The sequence below is a fragment of the Drosophila innubila genome (assembly GCF_004354385.1).
Source record: "Drosophila innubila isolate TH190305 chromosome 2R unlocalized genomic scaffold, UK_Dinn_1.0 1_C_2R, whole genome shotgun sequence".
In the NCBI taxonomy this organism is placed as follows: domain Eukaryota; kingdom Metazoa; phylum Arthropoda; class Insecta; order Diptera; family Drosophilidae; genus Drosophila; species Drosophila innubila.
The window spans coordinates 335822-356089 of NW_022995374.1; the positions used below are offsets into that span (position 1 = coordinate 335822).

Sequence of the window (20268 nt, forward strand, 5' to 3'; positions counted from 1 at the left end):
TAACTTTGTCAAATCTCAACCGATTTTCTTGCGGAATATCAATTTTATCATTATTTGGTCCTATTTTCATTCTGCATCAAAATTGGAAAATTAAATTTTCATTTTTTTTTTGTTAATTTTTCCCATAGATCGATTACTGTTCATCTCTCCATACTCTTCACTTGACAATTTTCACCAACTTCAAAATTCCATAACCTTGTCAAATCTCAACCGATTTCCTTGCGGAAGATCAATTTTATCATTATTTGTTCCCTATTTTCATTGCTCATCAAAATTGGAAAACTAATTTTTTTCTTCCTTTACTGTCAATTTTTTCTATACTTTCGATCACTGTCCATCCCTCCATACTCTTCCTTTGACACTTTTTTACCAACTTCGAACTTTTATAACTTTGTCAAATCTCAACCGATGTTCTTGCGGAATATCAATTTTATCATTATTTGGTCCCTATTTTCATTCTGCATCAAAATTGGAAAATTAAATTTTTCTTCCTTCACTGTCCACTTTTTCCGTAGATCGATCACTGTCCATCTCTCTATACTCTTCTCTTAACACTTTTTCACCAACTTCAAATTTTCATAACTTTGTCAAATCTCAACCGATTTTCTTGCGGAATATCAATTTTATCATTATTTGGTCCCTATTTTCATTCTGCATCAAAATTGGAAAATTAAATTTTTCATTTTTTTTTTTGTTAATTTTTCCCATAGATCGATTACTGTTCATCTCTCCATACTCTTCATTTGACAATTTTTCACCAACTTCAAAATTCCATAACCTTGTCAAATCTCAACCGATTTCCTTGCGGAAGATCAATTTTATCATTATTTGTTCCCTATTTTCATTGCTCATCAAAATTGGAAAACTAATTTTTTTCTTCCTTTACTGTCAATTTTTTCTATACTTTCGATCACTGTCCATCCCTCCATACTCTTCCTTTGACATTTTTTTACCAACTTCGAACTTTTATAACTTTGTCAAATCTCAACCGATTTTCTTGCGGAATATCAATTTTATCATTATTTGGTCCCTATTTTCTTTCTGCATCAAAATTGGAAAATTACATTCTTCCTTCACTGTCCACTTTTTCCGTAGATCGATCACTGTCCATCTCTCTATACTCTTCTCTTAACACTTTTTCACCAACTTCAAATTTTCATAACTTTGTCAAATCTCAACCGATTTTCTTGCGGAATATCAATTTTATCATTATTTGGTCCTTATTTTCATTCTGCATCAAAATTGGAAAATTAAATTTTTCATTTGTTTTTTGTTAATTTTTCCCATAGATCGATTACTGTTCATCTCTCCATACTCTTCACTTGACAATTTTTCACAAACTTCAAAATTCCATAACCTTGTCAAATCTCAACCGATTTCCTTGCGGAAGATCAATTTTATCATTATTTGTTCCCTATTTTCATTGCTCATCAAAATGGGAAAACTAATTTTTTCTTCCTTTACTGTCAATTTTTCTATACTTTCGATCACTGTCCATCTCTCTATACTCTTCTCCTAACACTTTTTCACCAACTTCAAATTTTCATAACTTTGTCAAATCTCAACCGATTTTCTTGCGGAATATCAATTTTATCATTATTTGGTCCTTATTTTCATTCTGCATCAAAATTGGAAAATTAAATTTTTCTTACTTCACTGTAAATTTTTCCCATAGATCGATCACTGTCCATCTCTATACTCTTCCCTTGACAATTTTTCACCAACTTCAAAATTCCATAACTTTGCCAAATCTCAACCGATTTCCTTGCGGAATATCAATTTTATTATTATTTGGTCCCTTTTTTCAATCTGCATCAAAAATGGAAAAATAAAATTTTCTTCTTTCACTGTCAACTTCTCCCATACCTTCGATCCCTATCCATTTTGTCCGTACATTATTTCACTATGATTCTCAGCAACGCCGCCTAGTTTACAATTACCGCGGCCTTTTTGGACTCTAACATATGTATCTCAATCACAGCAATCAAAATGTTTACTTTAGAACTTTTAAATGGATTTCCTTAACTCCAATAAGAAAACGTGTTGAAGATTTAGTGTGCCACCACAGGGGGAAAAAACACAGATGTTTATAACTTTCAGCTATTATGTATTTATGTATTTATGGCATTTAACAGAATTCTTTTATGGAATTTATTTTCACATTTTCCAAGCTGAACATTGATATTTATAGGACGATTATACGTGCTTATCAGCACTACGAAATGGCTGAATTTTCTTAGTTTTTATTGTTTTATAATTGAAATTGATAAGCTGTAAGCTAATTCTGTGACGCACACACACGCATTAATACCCGGCAAAATCAAGTAATGTAAATGCAACGGCTGCATGCTTGTTATCAGCTATTTTAAGTCAAACCCGGGGCATGTGTTATTTCTAATTGAGCCAGTGACCCACCCCCTCCTCCACCACATGTCTGGAGGCATATGTTACGAGTACACTGAAAATAAAGACTCACTCCTAAAATCTAGAACATTTAACTTACATATTTTGTTCTGAGAATATGACAAATTTAAAAAATTAAAGCTGTTAATATAGGAGTACAAATCTTAAATTGTTGGGAAAACATGAGTATGTTATAGTGAGGTTCTATGTTTAGAACATGTAATTTTTATCAGTGTGCTTGTTATAATTTGGTTCAATTTCATGTTACGGCACCATTAACTGCGGTCAGAGTCGACACAACCTACCCCAATGATTTCGTGGTCTGCCTTTTATATCTCGCCACAGTTGATAAGAGTATTTATTATAAAAGTATACGTACAATAACAACAGCCTGTAATATTCTCTTTGTATTTATTTAGTAAAAGTCAATGACTGCAGGAATACCAACAAAAAGCTCAACATTTCGTCAATTTAAGCCCAAACACTTGTATTCAGAGTCGTATTCACATATATCGTAGTATCTGTATCTGTACCTAAACGTATATGTATTTTTGTATCTTCACATGAATCGTCATCTTTTGTGCATCATTATGGGCGACATATGCTCTTCATTTGCATGTCCATTGATTTATCAGTTTGAATGCATAATATTACTTTTAATTATACGCAAATATGCATTTATGCGAATTTCGAAATAAAAGCTGACAAATCATCTGACAAGAGGGAGTAATTTCTTAAAAGCATAATGAGTAAAAGGAATTGCTCCAAAGAGCTTCAAGATATGGTGACAATCAAGAACGCAACGCTCTCTGATTTTGCATGTGTCTGTATCTGCATCTGTGTCTGTGGCTTTGTGTGATGGTAAGAGAGTGTGCGATTGTAAGTGAGTGTAAAGGGAGGGTGATGAGCACAAAAGAGCCAACTTTCTGTTGCATTCAGCCGACAAATTATAGTTGCTTGCTTTAGCAATTCGTCTGCAGTTTACTAGGTTTCAGAAAACATATAATTAATAATTGAGATGAAGATTATAATAGTTATTTAAGTTTTATTTTAATTTAATTATTTTATTGTCTGCAAATATTTAAAATAAGAATCAGAAAACATTTTCAAATTGCGATAAAAGAGTATTTTCCATCATGTTTATTACAGGTACTGCGTACTTAACAGTCTGGCGTTCTTACACATATTGCAAGTGACAAAGCTGTCGGGTGTACCAAACAATTTATAAACCAGTGCAAGCAGACGCACACAAGCACACATACGCAGGCAGCAGCGAACCAAAGCACAGTCTAAGAGAGAGGCAGCGTGCAGCGAGCAGAGAGTTGAGGCAATTTTGAGCTGTCGTCGACGCGCATTTCATTACTCAGTGAGCGGTCGTCGAGTGAAGTTATACGAAAGATATAAAAGCGCAGACCGAGACGAAGTCAGAATAAGAGACAAAGACGTAGACGCAGTCGATATCGAATTCGTACTCGTACTTGTAAAGCACGCATGATCTCTTTGAGGGGCAGCAGTTGAGACTGCCATCCAAACAACACTCGAGATATTTACGAATTCATTTTATATAAGTGCAATTACTTCGAAGCCGTTAAAACGTGTCGCGAACTCAGCTTGACAACAACAAATTCGAAAAAAAAAACAAAACAAGTTTCGGTTATTTCATTACAAGAGCATAAAAAACAAGACAACTGCAAAAATGCGTGTTAAATCATCAATTACATTCAATTTATCATAAATAATTCTGTGCTCGTTTTAATTGTGATTTATTGGCTTAATAAAGCCTTATTCACATACACTTTAAACAAATTCAATTTATTTCAAGTGAAATTACGCATGCGCAAATTAAATTCCATGTCTTTTAATTCAAATTGAATTTTTAGCCGGCAAATAACAATAACAACAATAATAAAATGTGCCGCTTGCTCAGTTCGCTGCTGACGTCGTTGTTGTTGTTGCAACTTCAACTTCAACACAATTTTGTGAAAGCTTTCAATTTCTCGCCACGAGCGAATTTTGAAATTCGCGCGCCACAAAATCTCGAATTTAACTTGCCCCAAATGCGCAGCTCCTACTTTGGATACACATTGGTAATGCGGGAGACCAGGTGAGTGTTTAACCCCCCTTCCCCTATACATACACTTCGCGAAAAAGCAAGTATTTTTTACTTAAAAATTGTGATGTAAATTTAAGTTTTGTACGGAGTTTAATATCAAAATAGAAAATAGAAAAAAAATGTGTCTATATGTCGGTATATTCGAGATAAGGAAATCTAGTTGCAAATATTGAATTTTTTAATTGAAATCGCAATTGCAGTCACAAAAAATTTTATTTTAGTTTATTTTTATCCTCTCTCTGTGTATGTTTTTTTGTGTGTGCGAAAGTCATATTTGTAGTCGCCTTCTACAAATATTTAAATGTCACAAATTTTCAGTAAATTTGTTAGAAAATAAATTAAATAAACGTAGTTAAAATATTGACATATTGAAAGACAAGAAATCCCTTTCAGTTTTTGCAGGCGTTACAATTGAGGAGCAGTATTATCAGACCCACTGTTATATACATAATTCTCAATTTTTGCAGCTGTGGTTTTACTGCTTTATTTGGCCCCTTCAATTGAGCAATCAAAGAAGTTTCTTCAGCTCACAAAAAAAAGAGCACAAATTTAATTTGAGCCAATTAGCATGTGAGTCTTTCTACACTTAACACATTGACTAGCTTGCTTTTTTTTTTTTTTGTTTAAACCATAATGTGTTGTCAAATAGTTTGATAGTTTGTCAGCAACCGCAAATGGGTTCACTTACAGTGCCAACAAAACTCGTTTGGCAGTCATCAATTTCAACTTAACAGTTGCACAAATAATACAACTCTTAAAACAAAACAAAAAGAAAGAAATATATCAAATAGTTAAGCATTTTTTAACCACTCGAAAAAACCAACAACAAATTTCTAAAAATAACAAACTTCAACTACAATTGCTATCAATTTCAATTGCAACAGATCTCGGATCTTTTTTTGTACCACCGGCAATTGACAAACTCTCTCTCTCTCTCTTTATCTCTATCTTCGAAGCGACCCACATTTAAAATGGAGATACATATGTACACACACTTGTATATACTATAAACATACTTTTACGTAGATCTGGCATCCACTTTGGCTTAGAATTTGGGTCCAAAAATGACATCACACGCATCTAAAGCCGCAAATCAAAAGAAATCAAGTTTTAAAGTGTACAAAAAGAAAGAGACTCTATAGGGAAAGAAAACTTGGTCAATTTTCTAAAAGAATAATACAAATCAACACTTTCTTAGCTTTTTCTAACTTTGCTATACCTTTATTAAAGATGTAAAAGTGTATTTTCTTCGATAAAAATCTTTACTTTTATATGCCTATATTCTGTTATGTGGACTCCACATTTATTCCATTGGAGATCTTATTATGATCTCTTGGTTTTGGGAATGTCTTTTAGTTTTATTTACATAAATTAAAAATGTGTCTCCAGTTTATTTCATAAGCTTTGTACGTGACTTGTGCTTAAATGGAACATTCTGTCCAAGGAAGTTGACCTCCGGAATTTCTGAATTAAAACAAGTTAACTACTAACATTATTTTTCAAAGTTTTATTTTTTTGACTACTTGTCTTCTTTAAATAGGTTAAATATTCGAATTTTCTTAAAATTGTGTATTCTTAAATTATCTTTTTTTACTATAATGTCTAACTAAAAACCAAAAATAAATAGTTGAAATCGACACAATTCAAAAGGGTATTTAATTGTCTGTGTATTCACAGCTATTATTTCTTGTTTTTATTTTTATTTTTATTGTTATTAGCCTCGTTTCACTGCTCCCTGAAATTAAATTCGAGTACGCCTAATTATTTACGGAAATTACGCGTAAAATCACGACAACCTGTAATTTATTTCGCATCAATTGAAGTTAGTTAGTAAAAAAAAGTGGGCACCGAGTAATAGTAAGTAGCTTCCTCATTCTAATTATATGCATCAAAATAATTTTAAATACACTAATGTTCTAAAATTTTAGATTGGAGTATGAGGAATATCTTTATTTCATTACATTAACTCATTAGAAAAAGGAAAGAATATATAAAGAATATAAATTTTATTAAGCAATTACATTTTACTACTTAATAGACATTTGTTCCAAATTTAAATACTGTCTTCATTTTGGGGCCTGTGAATATTTATGATTCATTTCAGTTGCACAAATATCAAATTGTAAAATAATCAGAAAAAGCATTGCGCAACATGTTGACTCTGTTGTTGGTTGTTGATTGTTGGTGTCGTCTTCTTGCAACTGCAACAACAACAACAAGAGCAACAGCTGCACATTATTATGCATAAGTACACTTTACTTTACTGCAAGCGCCCCCAACGACACCACTAATTGGACGGACGGACAAACGGACGGACAGACAAACGGATGGATGAGTTGAAACCGTAAAAATATATTTAGACGCCTTCATTTTTTTTCTTGGGCGTTAAACTTAAATTCAAAACAAAGGCTATAGTCGAGGTCCCGAACATAGAATACCCGTTATTTATTTAAATATATATGAAAGTGCTTTATAAAAATTACTATCTAACAAAAACTACTTCATACTTTTCGGTGCTTGTATTGTCTTAATTTTTAATGACATTGGTTAGCTACTACTGCCGTTCTACTATAATACTATATTAATAGATAACGTTAATGACAGACTTAAAAACAGTGGGTGTGGTGGTTTTTCGTGATTTGCGGTGACGGAAATGGGAGTGAGATGCCTCGTTCTTCCAGTTACATACATTTTAACGAACACAATATGCCCTTTTACTTTTTTTTCAGTAACGGGTATAAAAGAGCACCAAAAAATGCAGCGGCTGCTTTTGTTCTTAAGCGTTTGTTGACCGCAAGTAGCTTTTGTTATTGTTGTTGTTGCTGCTGTTGATGATGGATATGGCAGCAATCACAGCGCGAAAGAAAGAAAGAAACTTTGTGTGGATTTCGACGCTCTTCTTCTTTGTTATTGTTCGCTTACATGTCCACACAAACCGTTTACATTTCCCATTTTCCCAATCCCCTGAAATCAAACAAAGCGCCAGTCAGAAACGCAGACATTTATGTACATATATACCATAGACATATATATAAATTGTACATATACCCAATACCAATGTTAAGTTCTTTAGCTTTTGAAGACCACACAAATAACATACTTACTGCCCCCATAATACCCTTTTACGCTTTTATCCTTACTTGCCTCAGAAAATGTTTTTACAACATCAAAAATGTACATTTTTTCTATTGGAAAAAATGTATACAAATATATTAAAAATATGTTATTCAAGTACATACATACCACAAAAAAACCTCTACACGAGGCGAAAGTCTAGTGGCTTAAGCAATTTCTAGCCCCAAAATTTCAGATATCCAATAAAGTGACGAACAAAATTCAGTTAAATATAAAAATTTTAAATAATAATATAAATTAATAAAATAAAAAAACGAAAATTGGCATTGTGCACTGTGCGCAAAAAAGTGAGCTTCTTTGTACATAAAAATGACTTTTTGCGCAGTGCCGAATTACAATTTAACTTATTTTTATTTATATAAATTTTATATAATATTTCTTGCGGTCTTTCACCATACAAAAATAATCAAATATGTATTAAAATTATTCTTAGATTAAAATATAATATATATAACTTAAAGTTTTGTTTAAAAGAATTATAATATGAGTATGTACATATATTGCGATTAAAAACTATATAACTCTTTAGGTTTTGCGTGAGCTATCATTTTGTATTTGTTGCAAATTATCACAATTTAAATAATAAGTTTTAAGCTTAAGTTTCTGCAATGATCCTATGCAAATGTCTAACAGTGTATGTAATCACGGCTTCCCTTTTAACGTGCATCTTGTATTTTATATCTGGGTGACACATTACATGCCCTGTGAGTGAGTCACTCTCCCTCTCTCCCTCCCTCTCTCTCTCCCTCTGTCACTCGAGTATGCGCTGCTTTTATTAAGTTGTTTTTTGGGAAATACTCAAAGTTGAACTTGGCCAGTTCTCACACACACACACTCACATGAGCACATATTTGTACGCACCTGTATATAATTATGTGTCTTATTTTCTAAGTAATAACAAATACGATTAATTGTTGTTTTATTTGTATTTGTTTAGTTTTGCATAAATGTTAAGCTTTTGTTGGTAGCTGACTGACAATTGCTTGTTATATGTTAAATGGACACAAAATGCTGACAATTTAATTACGTTTGTTTATTTATAAAGCGTAAGATACCACAGTAAATTGGTAGCGGTTTTGGCCAGATCTAAACCGGTAAACCGGCATCTCAGGGATGCAAATCGTGACTCATCCCGCTGTTGACTCAGCAAAAACATCAGATGCTTAAACTAGTACTAAATTCATCTTATCAGTATATCTTATTTTTAAGTAATTGGCAATTAAATTAATTTATTAAATTAAAAGAAATCATGATTTAAATAAAAACAAACCTAGCGATGTAAATAATTGAATTAATTCACACACCACAAAGCTGATTAACCAGTTTTGTTTTTGTTTCCCATATTTTTTGTTATCAGTTACATTCGACTAGTTGTTGTTGCATAAAAACAAGCAGTTTATTTTTATTTCCCTGTTGTTGTTCTTATAGTCAATGTATTTGCCATTTAACTCAAACCACAGTTTGCACTGAAAGGCTAAGACTCTCAAGCAGCATTAAAACAAAAACCCTGATCAGAGCTTTTCATATTACATTCCACTTCCAATACGTTAAGCAACGGTAAAGTGAGTAAGCTGCTAACGCTTTAAGTGCGCTCTGAGTGAAACAGGTGAGAGAGAGAGAAAGAGAGCACACGCTCCACAGCTACCTGTGTGTGTAACTCAGTTATATTTTAAGTAGTATGAGTTGAAACGTGAGTCGACTGCTCACACGCTGAGAGCAGGAATAATGCGAGAGAGAAAGAGAGTAGGAGTGTAAAAAGCTATCTGTGAGTTGTGGGAGGCCGCGTAACTCAGTCAGATTTTAGTTGTGCTTAGACATTCGTTCGAAACGGCTGTGTTGCGGACACACATTGTGCGTGTGTATGCGTGTGTGCGTGTGTGGCAGTTGTGATAATAATAAATAGATATCTAATCGAAACTTGACAGCAGCTACAACATAAACCCGTTTATTAAATACATAATAATGGGATATTTGACATTTACAGAGATGAAGTCTCTGATTCTGCTCTGTTTTTGCCTGTCTTATGTCAGCGCTTACAATTTGTCTCCCCGCCCAAATCGGGAGATCAGAGATCCACAATTTGTGACAGTGATGCCGAAAGTGCGTGCGTCATATTTCGGTTATAGCATCAGCTTGAGACCCAACGGGTAAGTGCCGTTCAAAAAGATCCAAGATCAGACTTTGACTCTCACAGCTCCCCCTCCTCCTCCTCCTCCTCCTCATCCGCCCTCTTTGTCTGCTAGAGCAAACAGGTTACATGTGTGTGTGCGTGAGAGTGTATTTGTGTGGAGTTGTGAGACATAAGCTCCATGTGATGATGATTCATTCAAAACGAAGTGTAGATCGACCTCCCCCCACTCTCCACATATTTGTTCATGTAAAAGAAGCGTAATAAAATAAATAAATTAATGAATGCAAATACACTGGAAAAATGAAATTAGCAATTGTTTAAAGACAAGAGGTGAAGTGAAAGTGGCAGACTTATATTTAAAATAAATTAAGCCGACAAAATAATAAAATAATAATTACATTCCAGTTTATAAAATAAAATTAAAAATAATTTTTAAATTTTTTTACTTAAAATTTAAAATAAAAATTGAACGTGCAAATCTTAACATTGACAGTGGCATTCACTAACATTTGAATACATATATGGTAGATGTGAATACACTCACATACACTCGTTTATACTCGAAGCTGAAGCTATGCAAATATTTGAGCATTTCAATATTGCACATATATACATAACATAAGTACATATATATGTAAAACCTACATATATATATTTACATTTAGGTATTGTTGGAAGAGACATATTCGACTTCTGCAGCCCGTATTTCTAGTTAAAAGTTAGTCAATGCCAATTTTTTATCAGCTTCGTTTTCAGTCGATTTTCTATGATAAGATTACCGTAATGTGACACTGTGTGTGTGTGTGTGTGTGAGTGTGTGTGTGAAGCGGTCTGTCATTATTGCAAAATGGCAAAAGTCCAGATGGGAAATCGAATACAGAGGAAATTAATACAACAAAAATAATATTGAATTGTATTGTATTTATATTGGATTGTTAACCCTTCAGGCTTATAATGAGTATTTATATTGGATAGTTCTTAAATAGAATAAGAACATTTTATATAAGTATATCGTTAAATTCTTATAATTGGTGTTTTCTTTCACCCATTTTAAAATAATACGTGAAGCAGCGATAATACAACAGTTGTTGCGACTTTGTTGTTTATCAAGTACTCGCCAGGTATGCTCTGAGATAATGTCTTTATCTGGTTGCTCACCGATCTAAAAACACTCGACAAACAAACTGAGTTATGAGGTTTGAGAGCACCGTCAACTGAAACTTAGGAGGAAGAGTCGACTAATTTTTATAACTGAATCGATTGTTTGATGATGCATTCACAATTGCTTTTATTGTTATTGTATGACTGACTGACTGATTGACTGACTAATGCGTGTCAATTGGGTTGTGGTTCAAAGTCAGAATGTCTACTCCACTCAATTATATTATATTTTATTTATAACATTTCTTTTTTTAAATATTTATTTTTTTTAAGTTAATATAATTATAAAGGCTTCCCGAGTCTATATATAAAAATCTCTTTGTCCTGACTCACTGACTGACGTATTATTGTGAGTTGTAAAGACCAAGCCGTAAGACCTAGAAAGCTGAAATTTTTGCACAACGTAGCTGAGAAGATTTGATTGTGCCAATAAGGCGGCTTTTTGGAAAGATCGACCTGCAAGTCGCTCATTGACTATAATATGAGATGTTATACGAGTTTATAGATACAATTTATGTTTTTTAAGTTGTTTTCTTACTTAACTAATGATATTTCTCTCTGTGTCTCTTGTGTTTTAGTGTTATAGTGGGTGCTCCTCAGGCACAGTCCACGTTGGAGGCCCAGAGTAATGTGAATGAGACGGGGGCGATCTACAAGTGTTCGTTGTTGAACGGCACCTGCAGTCCATATGTTTTCGATAGGCATGGCAATCGGAACAATGAGCGGAGTGAGTACACATGGGACTCGGAGCGAAGGGATTATCAGTGGCTGGGGGGATCGATGGATGGCGGTACTAAGGACACGGACAAGCTTCTCGTCTGTGCGCCCCGATTTATAGCGCCCTCATCGAAAGATTACCATATGCATGGCATATGTTACTGGGTGGCCGATACACTTGGCGAGCAGCCGCAGAATATAACAAAGATATCGCCGCTGCGACTCAAATCGGACCAGGTGAAGGAGGAAAACGATCACAGATACTACTACTATATACTGGCTGAGCAGGGACTGAGTGCTCATGTCTCAGACGACAATGAGCAGTTCCTGATTGGAGCACCCGGTATTCACACCTGGCGTGGTTCCGTCATACGCTACCGTAAGGAATCCCGGGTGGACGATCCTTCAGCGAGTCGTCGGGACACTAGCAGTCAACTTCGAGAGAAAAAGAAAAGAGCAGGCGGTGATTACATCGACTACTCACCCGAAGTCACTTACAAGGTGGATATACCCAATCCGGCCTCTTTTAACCAGTCGGACGACTCGTACTTCGGCTACTCCGTCGGCTCGGGTTACTTTGACAGCCAGGATCTGAAGCGTCTCCTGTATGTGGGCACTGCACCACAGGCTAATGAGCAGTCCGGTGAAGGTTATATCTACGATTATAAGGGCAATACCATTGAGAAAATTCACGTATTCCGCGGAGAACAGTTTGGCGAATACTTTGGCTATGCGGTTCTGGCCGAGGATCTCAATGGGGATGGACTCACCGATGTCATAATATCAGCACCTCAGCATTCTTTCGAAGAATCGCACGATAATGGCGCAATTTATGTGTTCCTCAACAAGGGATGGGTGAGTAACAACTGGAACAACTGGAAGACAGTCATTGTCTGTTGTAGTGACTAATTATGTGGTATCTTCGAATTGCAGTTCAACTTCGAGTCCAAGGTGATCCGCTGTCCGTTGCCAGTTACCGCCAAGGCACGTTTCGGCACTACACTCTCCCGACTGGGCGACATTAATCACGACGGCTACAACGGTGAGTGACATACGATATACTATATAGAACCTCAGCTACAAAAATAACTGTGTTCAATTCCCTGTCATGTAATTCTTACTGCCTGCGGTTTTTTTTCTAATTTAGTTTATTTTTGTAGTTTATCAAATCGAACCTACAAAGAATTAAAAAACACGGGATTTCGGAAAAAAATTCAGTTGTTGATAGGTTGCTGGTACCCTTAAAAATTCTACTAAGAATGAAAAGTATGATTAAAATACACCAAGATTCGATTGGGAAATTATTATATTTTAGCATCGATAAATACCATAAAAATTGGTTAAATTTATAATGACTTATTAAATTGTTTTCCGAGCACTATTTTTATTTTGTATCAATTTCTGTTATATTTTTGTTACTTATTTAAAATATTATTTTAATTTTAATTCCTCTTTGATGATTAAACCGAATTTTTGAAAGCTTACAAGCACTGAGTAACTGGCAGTCGAGCAACTCTGTTTTACTAGTTTCCTATGAGCTGGCGATAAAGAATTTTCCCTTGTAGGGTGTGCCCATTTTGGTTTTTATTTTATTCTCAAAGATAATATACTTATGTATTTAATATCGGAGGAAATCAATGGACTGAAATGCATTCTCACATACAATACACGTATATATAATAAGTGAGTTTATGAGGACTAAGAGTTTTATACACATAAAGATATTTTGTAATGTTTTATTGACATACTGTATTAATGGATATCTTTTATTTATGATAAACTTTGATTTCAATGTTTAACAAATTGATTGATTTTACAGATATTGCTGTCGGGGCTCCATTCGCGGGCAATGGCTCCGTGTTTATTTACCTGGGAGGGGAGCAGGGACTGCGGGATCAGTACAGTCAGCGGCTGGACTCGCCCCAGAAACAGGCCTCCAAGTACGGCACTCACATGTTTGGACATGGATTGTCGCGTGGCTCCGACATCGATGCGAACGGGTTCAATGACTTTGCAATTGGGGCGCCCAATGCAGAGGCATTGTTCCTATACCGCGCCTATCCCGTGGTCAGGCTACAGGCCAGCGTCAGATCCCAGAATCGGGAGATAAAACCCGAGCAGAATCGGGTGCAGATCACTGCTTGCTATGGACTTACAACCACATCCAAAGCGGCCTCTGCCCAGCAACAGGAGATGGCCATGAGGATCGTGATCGATGCCAAGCTGAAGCGGGCCAAGTTCTCGCAGTCGCAGTCCCACGAGCTGAGCTTCAATGCCACGGCGGGAACAACACAACAATGTCGGGTCTTCGACTGTGAGGTGCGCTACAGCGAGAAGGACATATTCCAACCCATCGAGCTCGAGATGCACTTCGACCTGACCAAAAAGGTGCCCGACTCCGAAGGTAATTCATTGGCGTCTAAAGGAGGGGATCAATACCATTCTTTTAATGTTCATCCTATACTTTAGAGTTCTGTGAGACGTGTGTAGCTGTGGATCCAGAGGATGCCAAAGTTTACACTGAGAAAATCATTTTCAGCACGGGCTGTGCTACTGACATTTGTATTGCCGATCTGAAGTTGACGGCAAAGGATCTAAGGTTAGTAAATAAACTCAAATAATTTGTAAGAATTAGACAATAAATTAGATAAACATTCAATGTACAATAATGAAAGAAGTAAATTCAGAGTTCATAAAATATTTTTTAAAATATTAATCACTGCGGACGGCAGTTCGCGTTAGTGACGAAAGCAGCACGAAGGGTGCGAAAGGCGACTAACTATATATACAGCTAAGTTGGAAAATTTGATGCGACTGTCCGATCAAATCGAGTTATATACCGATCGAAAGGTTTAGTCCTTACTTACAAAATGGCGTACTAAAACTTTTTCTAACCAACTTGGGTCATGAGATACGGGGGTGTAAGTGGGAGGGGAAAAATTTAGATGATTGCAGCTAATGGGGCTGTTGGAGCCTTTTGGTAAAATTTTTTATTTTTTTTTAAATTCTACTTAAAAATACGCGTCGATTGATACCTCAATCACCCAAGTCCCATAACTGGTTCAAAAGATAAATAAAGTTGAAAATTTTAGTGGACTTCTCAAAATGAAATGAAAAGTCAGTTTGTTTGTCTGTTTGTCTGTTTGCATCAAAGCGCTAAAGAAGCTTAAATGTAATGATGGGGATTTATTCCTTTTCGAAAATCTAGAAATGTTTGTTCTACGATTTTTGAAAAAACCGCTAGTTTAGCGGGAAAACGCTAAATCCCGCTATAATTGAACCTCAACAGTTTCCAAACCATAAAAGCTACCGATATGTTCTATATATCATTGGAAAGGTGTGATTACGGGCTTTTATGCTTACCTTTAAACGTTTTTTCTAAAGCACTCAGTTAACATTTTACATGTGAAATAAAGTTTTTTAGCTTACGTTTTGGCGATTTCTGACAAAATGGCTCTAACGATTTCTGTTAAATTTTAATATGTTGTAATACGTTCGCGTTTTTTGGTATATGAAGCATAAATTTTGGTTGAGGGGTTTGGAAGATATTATCTGTTAAGTGAATAAATACATTTTTCTATCGGTCGAAAATCACGTTTTAGTACGAAAAACTTTTTGGTTTTATGAGATATCTCAACCAAACTGATACAAAATGCATAACTTGGTTTTATATATCCTGACAAAAGTTGGTTTAAATCAGACCACTATATCATATAGCTGTCATAGAAATGCTCTACAAATTATTTAATATTTATTAATTCATAATATATATAATAACTAACGAGCCGCGTATTGGCGAGCGAAGCGAGCAGGAGGCGGAGCCCTTTAGTAAGTTATAAAATGACAGTCGATCGAATCGTATTTTTTCAATATTCATATTAAGATCATTGACAACAATTATTAAATATTCACTTATTTTTTAAACACCATATATTCCTAATAATAACAGTTCAAAGTGCGCTTAACTTGAATGGAAATAAACAAATATTTTTCATAGAAAACTTTACTTATCGGAAAGAGGTTTGACCCGTATATTTGATCGAGAATAAGTATTTTTATGGGTTGCTCTTATCAAATTGTGGTTCCATTAATTTTTATACTTAATTTTTCGGCGAATATTCAAACATTTCATATTAAACATCTGTTCTGATTAATAATTGAGCATTTTAATAAATGCAGAAAATGCTAAAAACTATTACATATTCCCTATTGAGTGTAGATTCTGCGGCTTGATAACTTTCCAGTCAAAATTCAGAGTCTGAATGGGCAGCCAAGTGTGGGCATATAATTCAAAATCAATTGTAGCCCTTTGGGACCCACAACAGCGTCCAGACATTAGCCAGAAAACCATTAAGAAAACACGCACAACACTCTGCTGTAGCTGGAGTTATAGCTTGGGTTGGAGCTGAAATTGAAATTGGGACCTCAGCTGGGAATGGGTTAAGTGAGGGGTAAAGTTCTGGTGATAAATGCCAAAAAGCCTCCAAGCGCAACGTCGATAAAGCCGGCGCTGCATTGGACCATCGTCATCAAGGCTGACTTAGGACTGAAGTCTTGACTGTGGTCTTAGGAACCGACATCGGTGCAGAGCTCGGAGCTGTAAGCTTATCAAAATACGCGACGAATGAGCAAGGAATTTTATTCATGAAATATTTTCCACAGCACGCAGACGGACGTAGAAACAGGTTCAAGTTCTAAAGCACTCAGGTAACATTTTACAGGTGAAATAAAGTTTTTTAGCTTACATTTGGCGATTTCTGACAAAACGGCTCTAACGATTTCTGTTAAATTTAAATGTGCTGTAATACGTACAATTTCGCGTTTTTTGGTATATGAAACATATGAGGGGTTTGGAAGATATTATCTGTTAAGTGAATAAATACATTTTTCTATCGGTCGAAAATCACGTTTTAGTACGAAAAACTTTTTAGTTTTATGAGATATCTCAACCAAACAAATACAATATGCATTTAACTTGGTTTTATATATCCTGACAAAAGTTGGTTTAAATCAGACCACTATATCATATAGCTGACATAGAACCGATCGGGTCAAAATTAGGTTTTAGTACGAAAAAACTTTATTGTTTTATGAGAAATCTTAACCAAACTAATACAATATGCATTTAACTTGGTTTTATATATCCGGACCAAAGTTAGTTCAAATCGGACCACTATATCATATAGCTGTCATAGGACCGATCGGTCCAATATTAAGTCTTAGTATGAAAAACTTTTTTGTTTTACGAAATATCGTAATCAAACTAATAGAATATGCATTTAAGTTAGACTTGTATATCCTGACCAAAGTTGGTTCTAATCGAACCACTATATCATATAGCTGTCATAGGACCAATCGGGCGAAATCCGAGTATTAGTATGAAAAACTTATTTTTTCATAGTAAGTACGGGGTCTCCGACAGTAGAGTATGCTCGGCTGTAGCAACGCGACCAAAGCGAGCAGGGAGTGGAGCCCCCTAGTTTTTCTTTATAATTAAAGAACAAAAATTGTTTAAATATGAAATATGTTCAACAACTAAATTTATATATTTTACTATTTGCCTGCATTAATGATAAAGTTACAATGTCAAAAGCAAAAGCAATTGCAAAATTTCTGATATCCCAAAGAAACGAGGTAAAGTCTAGTAAATTTCTAGCCCAAAATTTCTGATATCAATTTTGTGACGAACAAAATTCAGTTTAATCTAAAATTTTAAATAAAATATAAATTAATAAAAAAAAGCGAAAATTGGCATTTGGCAAAAAGTAATTTTTATGTACAAAGAAGCTTACCCTTTTTGCTCACAGTGCACAATGCCAATTTTCGCCTTTTTTTTATTTAATTTATATTTTTATTTAAAATTTTTAGATTAAACTGAATTTTGTTCGTCACAAAATTGATATCAGAAATTTTGGGCTAGAAATTGTTTCGTCACTAGACTTTACCTCGTGTAGATATTCGGATTTTTAGTATCATTTGTCGGAACTCTTATAATCTGAACGATAATTTTATAAAACACACTTAATTTGTTGTTTGCTCCTAAACAGCTCCAGCTTTGTACTTGGAAGTGCGAAGGTTCTGCGAGTGACCTATGAAGTAAGCAACCAGGGAGAATCCGCTTACCTCCCTCAACTCAACGTGACTAGCTCCCATCGCCTGAACTTTGCACAGACACCTGGAAATTGCAAGGTCAGTGAGGCAGTCATGATCTGTGATCTGAATAATGGACGACCACTGGGTAAAGGCGACAAGGATAGCATTACCATAAGCTTCGATGTGAGCAGTCTCACGGGAAGAGCTCTGAACATCAGTGCTGAGGTGTTCAGTACTGGCTCTGAGAAGAATCCCAGTGACAACAAGCTGGAAAGCCTGATTGCTCTCAAAGAGTACACAGAAATTGATGCCTCTGGGTAAGAATCAATTAATCACATTAAAGTCTAAAAGCCTATTTAGACACGTAGCGAAATGAAATGGGAATTGATTAAGAACATTGCTAACTGAATTTTGTTTTGCTCATTTAGTGGACAGACCAGTGCACAAATCGACTTGGAGCATTATAAGAACTCGGCGGACATAACCAACAACTATGAGATTAAGAGCAATGGTCCCAGCACAATCGATGGTCTCGAGATAGTCTTTCACATTCCCGTTGCCTATAAAATATCTGGCTCCACAGCCACCATTCCGATCATCAATGTAGGCAATCTCAGCATGCAGGCAACCTATGATTCACAGCTGGTTTCTATTGAGCTGCTGGATCAGAACAACACACAAATCTTAATGAACACCATTGAGGTCTCCTCCACTCGCAGCAGCACCGAGAGGGTTCTAATCAGCCAGAATGGAGCTCACTATGATTCCAGCACCAGTGGACATGTGCACGAAAGTTGGCAGAGTTTGGACTCGGATTCCGTGGCCACTGCCTCTATGAGCCGCAAGCGACGCGATCTTAAAGCTTTAACCGCGAATCGAGAGCAATATGCTCGAATTTCGAATATCAAGGCTCACGATTTACTCAGCGAGGACTTCAAGGGCAAGTTGCCCGTGAATCGGACCATTGTGTTCAACTGCAGGGATCCCCAAATGACCATATGCCTGCGTGCCGTGATGCGGATCTACAACTTTAAGCCGGAGAAGCCAGTCAATCTGAATATGCGCTATAGCGTCGATCTGAATGAGATAAATGCCATCCTAATTGATCCCTGGGAGTTCTTTGCCATTCTCATCGATCTCAATGTGCGCAAGGAGGGCGATCCTCTAGGATCTTCGTTAAACATCAAGCGCAAAATTGATCCGAACGTTATATCCAAGCATTTGGTGAAGAGTTTACCAATCTGGATTATTATTGTGTCCGTGCTCGCTGGTGTATTGGTGTTGGCTGCCATGACTTATGGCATGTATAAGGTTAGTATTTCGATTGAAAATAATCGAAATGTCCATTACTAACTATAGTATTTTATAATTCCAGCTGGGATTCTTTGAGAGGCATAAGAAGGATGAGCTGGACAAGCTGGTGCAACAGAGTCCTGTCGAGCCCGAGGCTGAGAACCTTAACAGTGACAATAACTAAGCTCAACATTGTGATAATAATAATGTATTTAAGCTACATACGACATCACATTTTAAATGGAGGTTGGAAGAGAATCGATACCAAACCCAAATACGAAATATGAAAATCATATACAACATTAGTATATACAAAAACAATATATCGACTAGTGTCAAAATCAATAGATTGATGTCTTTGTTACAGTAAACAAACACACAAAAACAATAATATAGGAGTAAATGATTATCTAGTGCCGCAGAGCATCGAATGCACCTGTGGGTTTGATTGAAAATGATAAAGATAAAGATGGGAGCTAGTGCCTTGTAATTTGTTATTTTATTGCAACTAATTTATGTACAGATTAACTTGTATTCAAGTCAAGCCATATTGCCATTATATATAATTATTTATAAAATATTTCATATAAGAATAATTGTTTTTATAGCTTTTTCTTAGTTTTAAGCATAAATGGCAACGAAAAAGACTTGAAATTTGTATACTATGTGAAAAGAAAATGAAATCTAAATACATCCAATACAATAACATATATTGTACACAAAAATTCATCCTAGTATAGCATATAGTATGAGAAAGTATTAAATAAATGACTTTTTAATTGACAAACTGCATTACGTTTGAGCGCATTTGTTTGAGCGACATTTGGTGGTACTCATTCGGTCCCTGAGCTATGATTCTATTGACGAAATAACAGGCGAACAAAATAAACAGCAAGCACCAGACTATTTCTATTTCTATTTATCTTCTTTGAAAGAGTGGAAATTAGGAGAGAGTCAAATGTTGAGTGACATATTGTCGATCTACTGAGCGCATCTACTCTCTCAGCTTCCATAAGATCCACAGACGCTCAATCGACTAGACTCGCGCGCAAGCTTCAACCAATCAAAACACCGCGCTCTGAGCGGATCAAAGCTTTTACATTTACTTTCCTGTGCTTTGTTTTCTATGCTAACACAAACAAACACACACATGTAACTAATTAGTGCAGCGGGCTTTGTTTGTTTTTACTCTCTGCGGATTCTGTTCCTGGTATTTCTGCTA

At 35.5% G+C, this 20268-nt stretch overlaps 1 protein-coding gene across 2 annotated transcripts; it reads left to right on the forward strand.

Moving 5' to 3' along the window:
• Positions 1 to 4298: 4298 nt before the first annotated feature.
• LOC117783325 (integrin alpha-PS3) lies at positions 4299 to 19835 on the forward strand. 2 transcript variants are annotated; one of them, XM_034620691.1, is made up of 8 exons: positions 4299 to 4507; positions 11522 to 12515; positions 12594 to 12702; positions 13480 to 14064; positions 14130 to 14259; positions 17708 to 18070; positions 18182 to 19064; positions 19129 to 19835. In XM_034620691.1, exons 1-8 carry the CDS (start codon positions 4314 to 4316, stop codon positions 19228 to 19230), a joined length of 3360 nt encoding a protein of 1119 aa, XP_034476582.1. In that variant the 5' UTR covers positions 4299 to 4313; the 3' UTR covers positions 19231 to 19835. The 2 variants fall into 2 exon arrangements, with proteins under 2 accessions (XP_034476582.1, XP_034476583.1); XM_034620692.1 differs by lacking the exon at positions 4299 to 4507 and adding an exon at positions 9446 to 9798.
• Positions 19836 to 20268: the final 433 nt, after the last annotated feature.